The sequence below is a fragment of the Catharus ustulatus genome, chromosome 7 (assembly GCF_009819885.2).
Source record: "Catharus ustulatus isolate bCatUst1 chromosome 7, bCatUst1.pri.v2, whole genome shotgun sequence".
In the NCBI taxonomy this organism is placed as follows: domain Eukaryota; kingdom Metazoa; phylum Chordata; class Aves; order Passeriformes; family Turdidae; genus Catharus; species Catharus ustulatus.
This window is the reverse complement of record NC_046227.1, coordinates 14,036,033-14,053,296: the sequence shown is the minus strand read 5'-3', so window position 1 is coordinate 14,053,296 and position 17,264 is coordinate 14,036,033. Positions and strand designations below refer to the sequence as shown.

The 17,264-nt window shown below is 41.3% G+C and overlaps 1 protein-coding gene across 5 annotated transcripts in view; it reads right to left on the bottom strand.

Annotated features, from left to right (window-relative positions):
• PIKFYVE (phosphoinositide kinase, FYVE-type zinc finger containing) overlaps nucleotides 1-17,264 on the bottom strand; it is a 62,114-nt gene that overhangs the window by 34,350 nt on the left and 10,500 nt on the right. For 3 of the 5 annotated variants that reach the window (XM_033064304.1, XM_033064305.2, XM_033064307.2), the window contains 8 exons: nucleotides 15,015-15,186; nucleotides 14,114-14,321; nucleotides 11,684-11,773; nucleotides 8,642-8,780; nucleotides 5,936-6,093; nucleotides 5,035-5,146; nucleotides 3,184-3,331; nucleotides 2,528-2,695 (listed from right to left, as the gene is read on the bottom strand). In XM_033064304.1, the coding sequence (XP_032920195.1) occupies nucleotides 2,528-2,695; nucleotides 3,184-3,331; nucleotides 5,035-5,146; nucleotides 5,936-6,093; nucleotides 8,642-8,780; nucleotides 11,684-11,773; nucleotides 14,114-14,321; nucleotides 15,015-15,186 (1,195 nt within the window). Of the gene's footprint in view, nucleotides 1-2,516; nucleotides 2,696-3,183; nucleotides 3,332-5,034; nucleotides 5,147-5,935; nucleotides 6,094-8,641; nucleotides 8,781-11,683; nucleotides 11,774-14,113; nucleotides 14,322-15,014; nucleotides 15,187-17,264 lie in introns of those variants that run through there. The other 2 variants (XM_042779436.1, XM_033064308.1) reach the window with 2 other exon arrangements.

Below are 17,264 nucleotides of genomic sequence, written 5' to 3'. Positions count from 1 at the left end.
TGTTCTTAGAATAACCACCCAGTTTTACACAAATGTTGAACTATTCAGTTTTGGTTGTCTTATTATTGTGATATCCTAGCATCTTAGATGGCATATTTTTTTGACCATAGCCAGGATAATCAGAAAAACAAGGTGAAAATCTTAACATTATTATTATAAAGATTCTTACTTCAATATTTACAGAACCAAGTTTCAGAAGTCATGTATTTCACTACACAAGGCACTGCAGCATTCACTGTAGGGTTTTGTCCCTCCTTGCTACCCACAAAGTTTCAGTCTTTCTATTGCCAAGAAGTGTTTCTTGCTATTCAAGATATTGTCACTCATTTTAACTTTGCTGTTCTCTGGTTAGGTCTTTTCTCCAGAGATTCTCATGCCAGGAGCTATAAACACTAACAAAATAAAAAAGGTACACTAACTTCTCTGGATTTGTAGATACAGATTTTTCAAAACGTTGCAGGATACCTACCTATCTACACTGCATTTCCATAACACAATTCCAACCCATCCCAGCTCTGGGCCTATTACCGGTACTATCCCCTCAAGGGAAATCCATTCTCTTGGAAGAAATTGTTAGCAGTTTTCAACTACCAATTACACTCCTACAGAATAACCTGATTAGGAGACCACATGTTTCAGAACATATACCAAACCCCAGCAGAGATTCACCAAAGATATCACAGTGCTGCCACCATACATAATTCATAGGTAGAGGTCTTTTTCCTTTCAATCCCCTCACCACTTCCCTTTTCTGCTGATCTTCTCTGACCTCTCCACCATTAAAACCTTTCTCACAAGAGCTCTCTCACAAGAACTCACAAGAGTTCTGACTCTCAGCAGCCTTGATTTGGTCAACAGTTTCCGAGAGAGAGAGAGGCTCTCTTACATTTCCCCTACATAATGTACTGCTCCTTGTATAAGGCGCTGAAGAACAAAATGTGTGTGAAACTAGACAAACACCCTACAAGTCCTTTAACACTGGGCAGAGCCAAACTGACTCCTGCCTACTTTACTGCCATCACACACTGGTAAAGACAAACCTGCTACAGCTGTAAATTCATTGGATACTGCAGCACACCTGGGCTTGTTTCATACTCACTTAATCCAGCACCCCTCCTTCCTAAAAGGAACTCATTGGTATACCTCCTTCTCCTCAACTTTCCTTCCCTGTAGATGCATTAGCTTTTCATTTGATTAGGGCATCAGCAGGGAACAAATTGAAAGGAACTAATAATGAGCTTGTGTCAGTAGTGCTGACAACCCATTCCCAATTTTGGATATCTGACATCAACACAAGCTTTTGAAACTGTTCTGCTTCTCTCTTTGGGGGAAAATAAGCAAATAGATTTCCTTACTTCTAGGCATATTTTTAGCAAATAACAAAAGGTGACTACAGTAGGCATCAGTAAATGTCCCCTCTAATTTGTCTCATTCTACCCCACATGTCCAGCATACTTGGAAAGTCAACTGTGACCACTTCTCCTCCCTCAGTGTCTTCAGAGACCATTTCAGTTTCAGAATATGCAATCTGTATACAAGCTTAAGGTTGTTGTTCCATTCTGATTCATAGCAACACAAGAGATCTGCTGTATGTTATAGAAGAATGAATTAATTAGGAGTACAAATTATTTAACACTGGATCATCTTTTAAAGTCAGAAACACTGAAAGGGTGGGGTGGAACGATAATTAAGAAACTACTTAGAAGCCGCCAAAGATAAAATTCTGCAGTTGATGTAACATTATGTAAGGAAGCAGAGCAAAGACATCAACTACTACCCAACACACAAAGCAACAAAAATATACTAGACCCAAGCCACTGGCAAGCCCCAGTTTCAGACAGCCCCTGAATCATTTAGAGAATGCAGTTGTCAAAAGGCAGGCATATGATTTCTTCCATAAGGCTGTTGTTTATAGAGTCTTTCAATTTCTTTTGAGGAAAATCCTTTCAAAAGCAGTCTTCAACACCAAGTATTTGATTTCTTCCTACTTAAGTGGATGATCTCTTTTGAAGAAATGCTATGTATATGGATTAAGTTAGGCCTTATTGTTTATCAATAAGATTCTTCTGTAAAATGTAAGCTTATTAAGGTACAATTTTAAGTCAGCACAGAACTCTTCCAAGTTAATCTTGTTCTTTTGTTCTCTGGGGTTTTATTTCTTGCTTGCTTTTTAAAGTTCCATCTCCAACTGTAGAGTCACGTATCAAACTGGTTTATGTGTGGATTATTTTTCCACCCCAGTTAGCCAGATCACATATGTGGATCTGTCTATTACACATGGACAAGAGACTTTGCTTCAATGGCAAAGAGAAAGTCACAGGGGAAGCTACACACTCTGCAGAGAAGGCATTTCAACAGGTCTATTGAGCCTCCTCAGAGATGAGCACATCAAAACTGCAAGCAAGTGCCAGTTAAATATGACATTTTCCCCTCTGTAAGACAGCTATGTCAGCAGTGTCCAAATAAGTCACTAATATTAGGGCCAGCTCTCCATCATGTGCAACTCCAGTTGGTGACTACCTCATACCTTTTTGGTCAGCAGGGTGAGGAGGCACATGTGGGTACTTGGAGTGCTTCTTGATATGGAAGTTCACGTTGTCCAGCTCCACGTTCAGGCTGATGGAGGCGGCCGAATCACTGTCCATTGTGGACTGGAAGCTGCTGACTGAAGTGCGCTTGCTAGGGCTGGCGGAGTCTTTTAGTGTTGGGTGACGGGGAAGATACAGGGAGGAGAAGGGTTCAAATGGGTATTATGAGGGCACCAGAGAGGAGAAAAATTGTCTTTAATACATAAAGACAACTGTGCAATAATATAGGAATACAGTATTTTCATCGTTCTAATCTTGTCTTCATGTGGGCATGCTGAACATACTGGACATTTTTTAGTGCACTACCATAGGGCCCAAATCAAGCAGAAGTCTGCCTGAGAAACAGAAGGCAGCAATTTACATGCTTCTCCTTCATTAGAAGTATGAAGCTTTACCAGTTCCACTAAATTCAGAATACTGTATCCATTGTGAAAAAGTAGAAGATTAGACAGGATTTCTTAGATCCTTACAGCCTCAAGCACACACACAGAAACACACACAAATATAGCAAGACTTGGGTAAACTACTAAGTCCTGATGGACTGGGGACAACAGGGGAGAAAGCAGAGTTAGAACAAGACTCAGGTGAAACTTACTGGCTGAGTTGTCTTCCCCTTCATCAGCAATCTGTTCTGTATCACTGTCATCAAACTTGATGTCTTTGAACCAGGATGGTTCAGAGTGGCCCTCTACAGAGTTCACAGAGTCACTGTCTGGAGATGGGGTTTCTGAGAACTCTGTGCTCTAGAAGACAAGGAAGGGAAAGAAAGTTATTAAAGTACAGCTCTGCTGAAATATTAAGCAGCCTACCACAAATGCAGGTTAGGCATTTTAAAAATCAGAGGATACTCCCAGTGGGCTGAGCCAAGTTAGTCATAGAGCTACCCCCTTTGGTATGAAGTAGAAACTCTTCGGGACAAGAATTTTTTAAAATTCCAGATGCTTAGTCTCTGCCTACACTCTGCTTGTAAACAAATTGTGACTAAGTGGCACTAAAGGACAAGTTTATTATACTGCACATTTTCTGTCATTATGTCCAGTTAAGCAGCTTTGAAAGCTTAGTATCTCCAGCCAATGTGGGTGACAGCCGTACCCTTTGCCCAGAAACCAACACACACAGCCTCTGGTGGAGCCTAATTCTAAGTTACTACAGCAATTCTTTAACTGACCAACATAGCCCCTAGAGTTTCAACCCAAGATGGGCTCCAGCTGGGCCTACTGTGTCAAAGCAAAGACTGGCCAGATTGCCAAAGAACCTGGAGACTACCTAAGCAATTTCCATCAGCCTTCCTGATGCATCCAGGCTCCTCAAAACAAACGTATCATTATCGTGCCTTTGGCTGCAGTGAGTGCAGCAAGAATCTGAGTCAACAACACCCCTTCTCCAGACTCTCTCCAGAAGAACTGAGATCAGACAGTGCTTCCCAGCTGATGAGAACAAAAACTGACTTTAAACAAATAACATAAGCACCTTACAAATAGGGATGCATAAGGACTTACTAGTTAACGGCAATTTTTTACCAGGACACTGAGACAGCTGACTAGCTGAGATACTAGATGAGCCCCACAGCAATCTCAAAGGAAGCCATATGACTGTGTCCATATGACTGAAATGCATGAGGAAGACAAAAATGCTATCAGCTGCAAGCTTTCCGTCTGCAGCCCATGGGACAGCTAAGTCATTCTTCATTGTAAGAAGCTGAAGAACATGAAAGGCTCTTAACTGGATGCTTTCAATTAAGAGAGGCTACAGAAATATCTTGTTCAAGCTAAAAAAACCAATACAATCTCTCAGGCCAGTGACTGCTCTTACTCCTCAGCAAGTTTGACTCCAGTGAAGTATGGTAGGACAGAATCTCTGGCCACTAGTTCTTGCCTCCCCTCAGGTCCTGTTTGGGAGGCATGAAAAAGACTCCATCCCAAACTTGGATCATGCGGCTAAGATACTGAATTCCTTATTATTGCATCACTGGAGATCAGAAGAAGGTTACCAATACAATATATCTAAAATATCCATTTGGAATTTTTTTTTAAGGAATTTTGAAACAGAAGATCACCTCTGCATCTCTATCACCAGTAAGTGCACACAGATTCTAAATTCTGCACATGACAACACAGCTGCCACAAGCATAGACTGTGCCATCTTGAGGTCTCTGTGGAAGATGTTGACCATCAGAGGCCTGGCTCTGAACACCCTTTCCTTCACTTCAGGCAGCACCACATGTAACAACTCACTCTCCACAGAGGACAGCCCCAAAGCTTTCTGGGCAAATGAAACTTCCTCGGGCTTCAACCCACTAAAGAAAAAGGCCTGTCTCCCTATTTTCTGTACAGGAGATTTGATTTAGAAAATATACTACAGATGTTGAGAACAGGATTAGAAAAGATCCTAGACAACAGCCCAATCCAAGAAGAACAGTATCTTTCAGCCTTCCCACTCCTTTTACCTGCAATGGTTTGTAGAGAGCATATTCATCTCTGAAGAGCTGATCATGATGACTGACACATTCCAGCCAACGTCCATCAACCAGTGCCTGTCCTATTGCAATGGCCTGGACCCTGGAAGTATAAGAATAGAGATGGTTTTCTATGTTTTGCTCTAAACACATAGAGTTTATGATACAACCACACTACAAAAGGGAAGAGTCATTCGCTGTGCACTATTTGACCTGTCAGTGTGCCATTCCCATGTTTACACATACACTATTCACAATGCTGTGGTGAGGCAGCACGGTGCACTAATTCATGCATGGAGCTAAATAAAGAGACTGTCAGTACTCTGAATTCAGCTGAGGTGTCCAGTGTATGATTAAGACATGTTTTTTGTGCTCCTCCAATATTCTTGAGTCACGCACACCGATCATCTCTGAGGGAGGACTGTGGCTCTGCATGTAAGAACCATCTCAGTTTTACCCATTTTCACATTATTAAATACACAAGATTGTTTATATTCCCTTACATGGTTAAAAGTCTGCCAGCTCCACTGAAAATTTAGCCATCAAACACTATTAGTAACCTCTGATGTCAGAGGCAAACTTGCTCTTTGGAGTACCAGTGAACACCTTTGGATAATTTTTGTAATACAAGCACTGTTCTCCAAGTGAGTGATACTTGCCCCATAAGCTACCTCCCATGCTGGTTTCCAAACCAGCCTGCCTCCTGTGCCCTGCTGTTTTGGGGCACATGGAGTCAGAATGCAACCTGATCTGGTATGCAGTAAAGGGGACATTTGAATTTTCTCTCTCATCTCCCTGCAAAGGGGCCTATCTCTGCAGTCTAAGAGCTCAAACTCACAACCTCCTCTCATACAGACAGAGGACACCTGTTGTCCTACAACATCAGGGTTACCTTGTGGTTATGTGCCCATTTCTCATGAGCCAGTTGACCAGCTCTTTTCCCACAATGCAGTTGGGATGTGTCCGCAGCCAGTAGCGATGGTCCTGAAATTCCATACCACTGTTATGATGGCAGATTTTCTTCCACAGCTCTTTCAGCTGGACAGAATCCTGGACAGGGAGATGTGCAAGTTAGTTACCAGTCTAATCTCAGCACTGGTTCCAAGGGCATCAACCCAGCCCTTCAGATCAGCTTCTACATCAAAAGCCCTCCAGAATCTAAGCCATTCTGCATAACCTATGCAAAGGTGCAAACAGAAATAGCAAATGGATACAAAATCAGCACCTTACTTCCTTCCATTTATATCCAGTTGAGAACAACAAAACAAAGTGGGTACCCTTAGAGATAAAAGGGTTTTGATGAGGCAACACTTTGTACTGCCTGCAAAATACTTATGTCCTCACTACTGCCCTCTTGCACCCTATTCTGAAAACTCAGAAGGTGTAAACAAACACAGGGGACATCATCCTTGGCAAGAAGGTTTTTCTCTATTATCTGTGTTCAGTCCAGACATTGTGAACATATTAGTCCAATATTAAGACCAGATATAAAGCAAGTACTTAACACAGCAATGTCCACTGCTAGGATACTATCTCTTATTGAGGATCCAGTTTTGTATTGTCCATTATGAAGGCATTTAGGCATTATTTAGGCACTGTTAGCTTCGGCCACTAAGAAAAAAACGTGTATTCCTCCCAAAGCAATTAACCATTTTTGAATCTGTGAAACTCTTCCCCTCAGTACTTGAAGGACTTCAGTCTATACCAAGAACTTGTTTTGGAGCCTGCTAATTAAACATGTGCAAAGCTGTCTCTGCACCTAGCCACTTTTGCCTTCCCATAGTTTAGCACAGCACAAGACATTACTGCAGGTGGAAACTGGGATCTGGATTTATTTTGACCAAGCAGCACACCACCCCAAGGTGTGGAGAAGAGATGCTGCAGCTCACTTTGTCAAATGCCTCACTTGTTCTACTTTTGTGTAACAGAACTTTAATTAAATTTTAAGTGGTTTCGCCTTTCCAGTTAACTGTCAGACCCACATTATTGCACTTTGCAAAGGGTGCCCTGAGGTCCAGGAGTTATGCTCCACTTTATTACTGGACTGGCTTTCTGCTTTCAGTTCTAACAGTGGCTGAACTGGGTATTACCCTAAAACCAATGCTAGTAGTTCCCCATCCATACCAGGTACAGAGTCAAATGGATCAGTACCAGAACATGACAGGATCACACAATTTGATGCAACTGGAGTCTCCACAGTTCAGCTGTCTTGAGCTGGTGAATGCAGTAAACTGAAGAAATTGGCAGAACAAAGCAAATCCTTACAATTCAAGGATTTTGATCTCTAGTTCACTGAAGTATGTGCTTATCCCAGTGTATGTAGAAGCTCCTCTACCTTTATTTCATGAACAAAGTTCATTAATCTTCTGAATGAACTAGGTTAAGCTTTAAATTAACTCCTGATACAGGGTCAACTTCACACAGTAAGGGTATTAAACAAATAGTAGGAATGCATAGAAAATCCTTCATAAATTTACACTGTCTTCTGCTCTTACATGAACAAAATAGTACCAGTCCTCCTCTTCCTCAAGAAAGAAAATGGACAAAAAATTAAACAATGTGAAGCTGAAGAGCACTGGGATTTGAACATCTCATTCAAGATGCATTCACAGAGGTCTGAATTTCCTTTTTCCTGCATTAACATACATGCATGAAGCAGGGTGGTATAAAAATGTGCCTTAAACATGTTTCTCCCTCAGGTGGTTATCCATTTACAGAGCAACTAGGAAAGGAGTTTTGCAACTAAACAGAAGTTAGTGTTTCTACACCCTCAGGCACACTTGAATGTGTACTGCAGACAGCAGGCAGAACCTGGTAACACAGAATGAGCCCGATTTTAAAGTGGCAATGGGTGCAATCTTGAATTTTTTAATGTGTGAAAAACACTGCCTTTCCTTCTTTGCAACTTCTTTGCCTTATTTATTGGAAACACTTCCCTTTCCTTCCCTCAAAGAAAACAAACAGCTTTATACTGTTTAGAAATTTATACAGCAACTGCAAACTACAGCATTGCCTCTTGGGGGGAAGGGATAGTAGGATAAAGCAGAACACTGCTGCACCTTGACTTTTCTTTTAAAAGTACATCATTACAACCTTCCACAAAATCTTTTACTTATTCTGCAAACAAAGCGGGGTGCCAAGTTATGTTTTGGCCCACTAAGCTACAAGGGCTTTCATTTATTCATCATCGTGTAACTATTTCAAAGCAGCCATTTAAAGCTCCTGATTACACAGCCTATGAAAGAAAATCTCAACTTGAAGAAACACAAAAACAGGTCACTGCATTACAGCTGCAACCATGACAGGTGTAACTCAAGGAGCCACCATACACCAACTCCACACTCAGCAAGACTAAAACTGTAAACATTTCTATGAAAAAAAAAAAACCCCACGAAATTATTATTTATTTCAGGAAGACAGTAATGTCCAAAGCAGCATCAATATTCTCCATCTCTGCTCCCCCTGGAGGAGAGGTCCAGGTAAAGGACCTGGTTTAGAGAAGAGCCTTAAAAGGCAGCAAAATACTCCTGCTGCATGACACAAGGAAGGCAAACATCACTGTCTTCACAGAACAAGACAAGAGAAGCATGGAAGGTACCAGAAGGATTTTGCGCTCATCCTCGCTGGTCTCTGCCTTCATGTGAGTGCGGGTGGCCTGGGGGCTGACCGAGGCCTCATAGGCAGGCACCATGGGTGACCCTGACCGATCCAGAGACAGGTTTGTGATGCTGGCTGACCTGCAGGGGAACAGAAAAATTGAAGTGTAAGTATTCATTGTGGGGTGCTTCACCAGAGCAGACCTTAATCTTACAGCACACAAAAAACCTGCTCAAGCCCTGGGACACTGTTTACTCTTGCCAGTACAGACTGCTTGTCAAAGCAGAAAGGCTCCCTAGGAAGCAAGTGCATTGCTTTGGAACTGCTAAGGTAAGCATAAACTTCTGTAAAGATCTTGTATGAAGCAGTTGGAACTAAGTTTAGGCACACCAATTCATACATGTCTGAATTTAATGAGACTGGGGAAGGGATGGGATGCTGGGCAATTAGAAGCTCCAGCAGTTTAGAGACAAGACAAATGCCAGCAAGGGTGGTCAACACCCAGATCCCTGTAACAGAGCACTGAGATTTCCTCCTCTCCCTGTCCCATTTAAAATTCCTTGTCCTCAGCTCTCCAATATATGGCTGAAAGCTTGCAGAGTCTGAAGTCTGAGCACTGGTTCCCCAGAATGGCTAAACCATTTTCTGAAGCTGGAGGTCACTGCAGTTGACAATTCTCCTTGTACTGTGATATAGAGCATCCCCCTTATCTCAGCCCAGCTGTGAGGAAATCTTGGCTATGCACTCCAGCACAAACACATCATTTTGCAATTATCATTGCGAAGTTACAAACGCAAATACAAGTTCCAGATACCTTCTGCTTCATTAACCCACAACTAGACCCAAGACTCTGAATAAACAGAGTTCAATTTCTCACCACATAGCAGCAACTGCAGTGTAAGCTATCGGTGCTAAACAGGACTCTAAGGAGTGAGGATGGAAAATATTTCTGCACATATCAACACGGAAACTCAAAATGCCAATGCTGAACTGACTGAAGAGGCTTGAACCAATGTCATGAAAACACTTGCCAGCCTCTGGAATGAAACTTTGATAACTTCAGAGAGCTTGCTAACTGGCTAATAGACATACTATAATTATTCCCAAAAATACTCCATGGATGATGTGGCTCAGCCCAGGTACAAAAAAGCAATGCCACCCTATTCAGTTTTTATACTGCAGAGTTATGCAGCTTAACAGAAAGCACCCTAATGCACAAGATGAGGCTGAAATGGAAGTCCATAACCAACCACTCCTCCCAGTTGTTTTGCAACAGCTGCTTTAACTGTGCCACACGCCTGTAAGAGCAGGGATTTTTTATTTGGATGTAAGCAAGTTAGAATAGTGAGATTTCACATCTGTGTCTTCATCATCGACAATTATATCTGGGCCTTTATTACATATATATCTTTTTTGGAATGAAAATGCTTATTTTTAGAAGGACCTGCAAGGGAGCAGTTTGAACCTTGCTTGAAGCATTTGACTGTCCTGCTGGGGTTTCCCCCCCTCATAAAAACTAAGACTGAGAAAAAATAACACATTTCCCACCCATGGGGAAAACAAATAGCAATATGTAACTTATGTTACCTGCCTCTAAATGCACTCAACCTGCATCTTTTCTGCTTCATCTCCTCTTCAAAGAGGAACAGTTAAGCTTCTCTCAAAGAAATGGCTACAGTTATTTTGAAAAGATCTAAAGGCTAACATCGCTTAAGCCAAAGCCAGAAGCTTGTTTTCCAAAGGTTCAGAATTTTTACAGAGATATATTATACCTCATCATCACACGCATCCAAACAATCAAGGACTTTTGGTGACACCATGAAAAGCCAGAGAGTTAAAGTTTAACTTGAATAAGCAATCTGGGCCTGCCAGATCAAGATTAGAACCATCCTACTACTGCATGTTTGAGCAAACAGCAAAAGCCTTTTAAAACAGAGGTATATTCAAACAGGAAGTTGGAGACCATCCTCAAGGTTTCAGACATTTCTTGATGTCACAGCAGTTATTTAGCACTGAACTTTTAATTCTAGACTTCTTGCCATGTTTCCCCAGAATTGATTTTTGGAACTCATTTATTCACCAGTATTTTACTGCTCCAGGTGAGATCTTTGGGTGTCAGGTGTACAGTCAGTGTGCGTCTCCTCCTAACCATCCCATCACCCAGGACACAGAGGCTCCAAGCAATCCATTCTCCAAAAGGCACACAGCATCCTTCTCAGCTGAATTCCCTTGTCTTCACTAGTCCTGCCAAATCCCTCCAAACTGCTAAACATTCTGTATTCCTCTAACACAAATGAAATTTATGAATGTCCACTGATTCCAGTTCTGAAATATGGATTACCTTTTCTCTGTTCCTCACCTCCCTGTCTTACCTTTATTTCCTTAATTTAGCCATAAGGGAAGCATGTAACCAGCACCATAGTAGAAGCACTGTGAAGTGGGAGCTACTTGTACTTGTAATACCAGCCTATTTAGTGGGATTAAGCTCAAGTACTCACAAATTACACTAAAGCGCTCATGAACATTTTCAAGTTTATCCCAGCACTCTTGCATAAAGATCTAGGAAGGGATTTTAACCTGAGGAAACTTGATCAATTTAAACAAGATCATCCTTAATGGAAGAGCAAAGAAAGTAGATAGGCTTCAAAGAAGAAGCACAAACAAATAAACAAAAACTACACCTCTGCTCCTCCATGACCTGAGACTTTTTGTTTCCCATCACCAAGTATGTGTTACTCTCTTTTTTTCAGCTTCCTCAGAAGTACTTTTCTTAGCCACTTCTTTCCCCTCCTGTCCTCTTCATCACCACTTCTGCTTGACCAAGTCTGCAGCAAACTACAGGTCCTCAAAAGTAGTACATTTGTTAACATGAACACATATATAAACGGTCCTTCCTTACCACTCCATACGAGAAGTCAGATGTCCCATTTTAGACATGAAACAGCACTTTGAATAAAAACGAGCCTGGAAACACAAGCTTTACAGCAACGAGTGTGCTAGGAGTACGTTCAGAACAGAAAATATTCAGAAATTATTGATTTACCTGTTTCTAGCTGGTGACTTCCCTGCATCCTCCTGGACAGACCCAAGGCGTGCAGACAACGTGGTAGTTGAAGAGTCTGAGTGAATCACACTGCAGAAAAAGGAGCACAACAGAGATACATGTGACATTCAGCATGTCAGACAGCTGTAATTAAAGTACAGTTAATTGTCATGTTACCTTTCACTCACACCCATGATAGTTAAATCAACAAGGGAACAGGGAGAGCTTTACCTATCTGTAGGCCAAAGGAATCTGAAGACAGTGCTCCTGTCTTCTTCCAAACTCAACTCTTGAACAATACAGACTATTCCTATTTCTTGTATTATCCTGTTTTCCCACCTGCTTCCTCTATTTCCCTTTCTTGCACATCTTCCTTTCCTACAGGTTGCTATTAGACACTTGGGTGATAGACACATTGCCCCATCTCCCTCATATACCATCTTTGCAATCCAAGCAATGCTATCCATAGCTACTGCTGGACAGCTTTTGCCAAGATAGCCTGACAGCCTTCTGTAATTGTTTAACCTGATCCCAACCATCTTTGCCCTCCTCCTGTTTCCACCTCAGGAGGAAGGACAGCAGATGTTTGAACACCATCAGGAGAAATTCCTGTTGGCAAAACTGTATCAGACCTAAGGCACTACAGGACAATTGATACAGCCACCCTGCTGTGCTCTAGCACAATAAATGCTCCTAGCGTGATAAATGCTCTTCGTAAGAAACTGTAAGCAATGCAGCTTTGCCTGAGTGGCTGTACTTATCCAGAGTACACCTCTTCTTCACTTTTAAAAGACATGGCTCTTCAAATTAGTTAAAGTAGGACCTCTGTGTTCCAACTTCTCCTTAAAAGCTTTTCTCTCTGCTTTGCAGCATCTTACTTCAGGTCCATTATTTTGGAAAGAGACAACTCCCAAGTTTTCTTTTGAAACAAACTACTTCTCACACAGAAGCCGCTATTAGAACACAACCTCTGCTCCATTATGAAGTTGTGAGTTGCCAGTTCCTGTTGCGGCACTATTTAAATTCAGTATCTTGAGTTTAAGATGAATCAGGAACTTACCAAACAGTGTATTTAAGAAAAGTACTGTAACCAACTGCAAAGTGCAACAACCACTGACGAAAATGTTAATCCTGCTAAAGCAACAATAAACCACCTAATCCCAAATCTCTCTTCCTCTCACGTATAAAAGAGGCCCACATTTACTCAGTATCTCCCAAAAAGACTGTGTTCCATTATAGAGTTAGGAGCCTTTCAACAATAGGAATTATTTTGAGTACTACAAGCTGCACCAAATAAAGATTCTTTCTTTACGTGTTCATGTCTACAGGCTGCTGAATTGTCATTATAAAGACACTAACAACACATTCAAAGACAAATTCACAATACCTTCAGTATTCTGTACATTTGAAGAGAAGATTCTGAGAACATCTACTTTTTCCCCAATTCGAAATTTGGTAGTATTTATCCCCTGCATTGTTACATTACCATTTTAAATGACCATAACATTAAACCAGAAGTACTTTCCTTTATTTAGGCCTAAAGCTGATCATTTAAATGCCTCCAGATAGAAGCACTATATTCTGAAAAGTAACATGCAAAGCAGGAGTCAGGGCAGTTTCTGAAGACAGAAAATGATTTGATGGGGTTTTTTTAAATACCATCAGAAGAGATCTGCTATAGGGCACGTCACTAACACTACCACTCACTTAAACAAAGGTTCTGACTCAAGACCTCAGCAGTTTCACATGTGCCTGTTCTTCTGTTTTAAGGAAATGAGCACAAATACCACACCTAATTATTTCTTCTTTCCTACAACATTAAATTAAATCAAAATATTCCAAAAATAGCTTGCCTAGCACTTGAGAAGTAGAGTGGTCTTTTAATCATGGTCCAAAAATAAAGACTCCTTCATTTGAGAGCAAGAGGAATAAATACACTTTGAAAGGAGATTAGAGAACCTTTAAAGCTGTCCTTTCAATCACACTTCATCTGAAACAGGCAGTTACTTCCATCATTTCTCTTTTGCCTACACAGAGAGCACTTCTTACATTCTCTTGCCCAATTCAAAACCTGACAGGTAAAGCACGAATGTTACATTGACTTGACTGTCAATAATACACTGGTGGTTAGAAGGCATGATTTTGGTCCTGTCTTTTTAAACTCTGAAGTCAAAAGCCTGTTCTGTCACTGGTACAGAATCACTGATTCAGTACATTAAAGGAAGAAGTGTGAATAATTTAAAACTTCACTAGAAATATTTCCACAGTTTAGCTTGAAGAGATGAATATGACAAGCAAGCCCAGGATTAGATTCTTTTCACAGAAGCTGGAATCCAAGTTTCCCAGGTGGAAACCACCAGCTTTTCTCTAGGTAGCTATCAGCCTGAAAACAGTTGAGATTCCAGAGCTCAGCATGAAGCATTGATTTACCTTTGCCAGGTCAGATCCTCCTCCAGGAAGATATTGCGGCTGGCTTTGCGGCTCCCAACTGGTGTGCGCGGCTCGCCAGGATCCAGCACGGACACAGAACTTGCAGAATCTGACAGGGCATTTAAGTCTTCTCCAATGGAGTTACTGTCTGTGGAGTGTGCATAGCTTAAGGCTATTTTACGGCAGTAAGTGCAGGCTCGGAGATCCCCTGTGGAAAAGGGAACCAGAGAGTGTAAGCGAACAGGAACAAATAGTACTCTGTTCCTACAGGATCAGAGGTGTACAGTGGTGAAACAGAAGGATTTTCTGTTTCCAAAACCTCTTTGCAAGTCTAATTCTCTTCCTCTCTTAAAGGGCAAAACCCTGGAGAATTACACACCCAGGGAATTTTTCCAAGGCAAATGATGCATAACTCAAGATCAGTGAAAGAGGAGAAAGAAGAAAGAAAAGAAGAGGAACAGGGAGGGAGGACACACGTGCCCACTGAAATGATGGCAGAACAAGAGCTGGTCAGATATGACACATCAATTCACGTACAGAATTTGGTAATTGGTATTTGAAAGATTTTCCCCTTACCCTCAATTAAAACGGGTGGCTCATATTTTGAAACTACTGCTACTAAGAGCAGCTTTCCCATGAGCACACATTTTGTAGTGCACAGCCTTGTTAAATTGTGGCTGTAGTTGTTCTGTAGTGTAGTAAAAATCAGCAGGCATGGCATAATGTACCATCTTTCATAGTGAAACTGGTAGAATTAGGTCCTCTGATTCTTTTTCCTTATTTTTAAGCCCACTACAGCACTGTACAGCATTTTCTAGTAGATGCCAGTATCTCAGATGCAGTAGACCAAAGAGAGCTGAACACACAGAGACTGTTCTGTTTCTCAGTAAATAAACCCTACCTGTGTAGCCCATGAATTTTCCAGGGATTTCCTGATTGCAGCATCGACTACAAAAGATTTGCCCACAAAGTCGACAGTGGTGCCTCCTCCGGAAGGTGGTGAATTTCTCACTACAGTCATAACATTCTTTGCACTGGCTGTCAGGCATCCAGTATTGCTTCAAGTCACTGTCCTACAAGAGAAGACAACAGATAAAAGCTTTTTTTTTTTTTTTTTGGTAAATAAGAAAGCATGTTTAGTTTCATGACTCTTTGTAGACTGTGGTCATGAAAAGGAAAATTTCACATATTCACATCTCTGTGCACGTGTATACACAGTCTTGCATAAAAGCACAGAAAGCATTTTTCATGTGGTTTTACAGGGAGGCAGAAAGCTGAGAGCTCTGAACTAAGAAAATAAATCCAATAGGACTTTGCCTCCTTGATCCAAGATGACAGCAAAGCAGAGTAACACCATCGTATGAGGTAGATAAAAGTCGAAAAGAAAGAAATATAAAGTAGTCATTACCCTCCCCTCTCACTTGCCCCCAGCACATGAACAGTTGTCAACTAGTTCAGTTTAAAAATGAAAAGAAAAAAAAAACATCATATATTAGTTGAAGCTGTTATCTAGGAATAAATCAAGTTATCAGAAATTATCAGCACAGGAAGATCATTTCAACAGCTAATATTGACATATGTTTTGAAAAGATTATAGACACATGCAAAAAGTTTTATTATTTGATCAAATTCTCCAGCACTTCAGTAAATAGCTGTAAAAGCCTATTCCAGATTGATCTTGTTTTAAAACTCCAGGTTGAACTGCTACGTGAACAAAACTGAAATTCACATTCAGCAGACAACAACAAATATTAATTTACAGCATTGATATAGCCACAGGAAAACATCTTAAAAACAGAGAGTTAAAACTTCCATTTGGTGTTGAAGCTATAGAGCAAGACAAACTCTCAATTGTGATTCTGATCACACCAGCTGCAACTGCCATGGATGGAGACCACTGCTAATGGTCACATGACAGCCCTGGCTGTGCAACACTCTTTGCTAGAGTTCAGTTCTGGCAAAAAGCCTTTTCAGAGGGACTGAATACTCCAGGCTTTTCTTAGGAAGAGAAACTGCTGCAAGTATTTTCTCCAAACAATCAGAGAGAAGAGAGTAATCACACAAATGAAAGGTGATCCATGCTCTCGTTTTCACATAATCAAAAAAACCCACTGGGTTTTATTTCAAATTGGGATTTATTTTTGGACATTCACAAAGTAAAGTTTGATATAGCTGCTAGACCAATTTTGAGACCAAAGCAGTTACGATCAACAACATACTTGCATGCTGTCCTCAGCCAAGAAAACCCACACAGAAAGAGGCTGAAGACTGCTCAACACAATCTAGTGTTTTTGCGGATCTAGAACTTTTAAAGATGAACGCTCAGCTTCAAGCAGGGAAAGTTGAAGTGAAGAGCTTTGCCAAGGAAGTGCTGCAAAGCTGCAGGGGATGCCGTATAACAGTTTTTGTTGCAACTCTGCATGGTAAGTCAGGTCTCTGGATGTACCACATAGAGAGGGGCTGTTCCAAACACCAGTGCTGTGCCCCACTTGCATGTGACCACGTGTGCAGAAACCCAGCAACTGCTGGTGACACCTCCCAACTCTCTGCCTTCCTTGCAGGCTGTTCTTGGTGTGAGAGAGGGTTCAGAACAGAAGTCTGGCCCATCTTAGCAGTAGAGGCTCATTACAACAGCCCCTTCCAGAATCTGACACAAGCTTTCTACAAAAGTAAAGTGGTCTCCTGTAGAGACAGGCCAAGTCCACAACAGGAACAAACTGCTGCCTGAAGTGACTCAAGCTAAACATGGCTGCAGTCAAGGGCAGTGATGCATTACCTTTTGTACAGAAGTCAGTATGCTGACAACTAACAGACTGTTTCCAGAAGACCTGGTCATACTCATTTACTGCTGTATCCCATCTATTTGTGCACTTCTCTAGTAGCTTCAAATAGATCTGAAAACCTCTAGGGCCTTCAGAAACTAACACAAACTGAAATACTAGTAAGGGCTCAATGCCCTGCTTAGTGCTATGAAAGGCTTCTGCTTCACTCTCAAAAATCTTGCCCTTTCTATCAAAGCAAGATTATTCTTACAAGCAGAATTGCGCTGGAAGCTAAGTTTATTCAAAGTCTACCTACAAAGGCTATCAAGCAAAAAGCCTTTTTCTTCCTCCACCAGTTTAATTAAATGTACTTTTGCCTGCTCATGTCT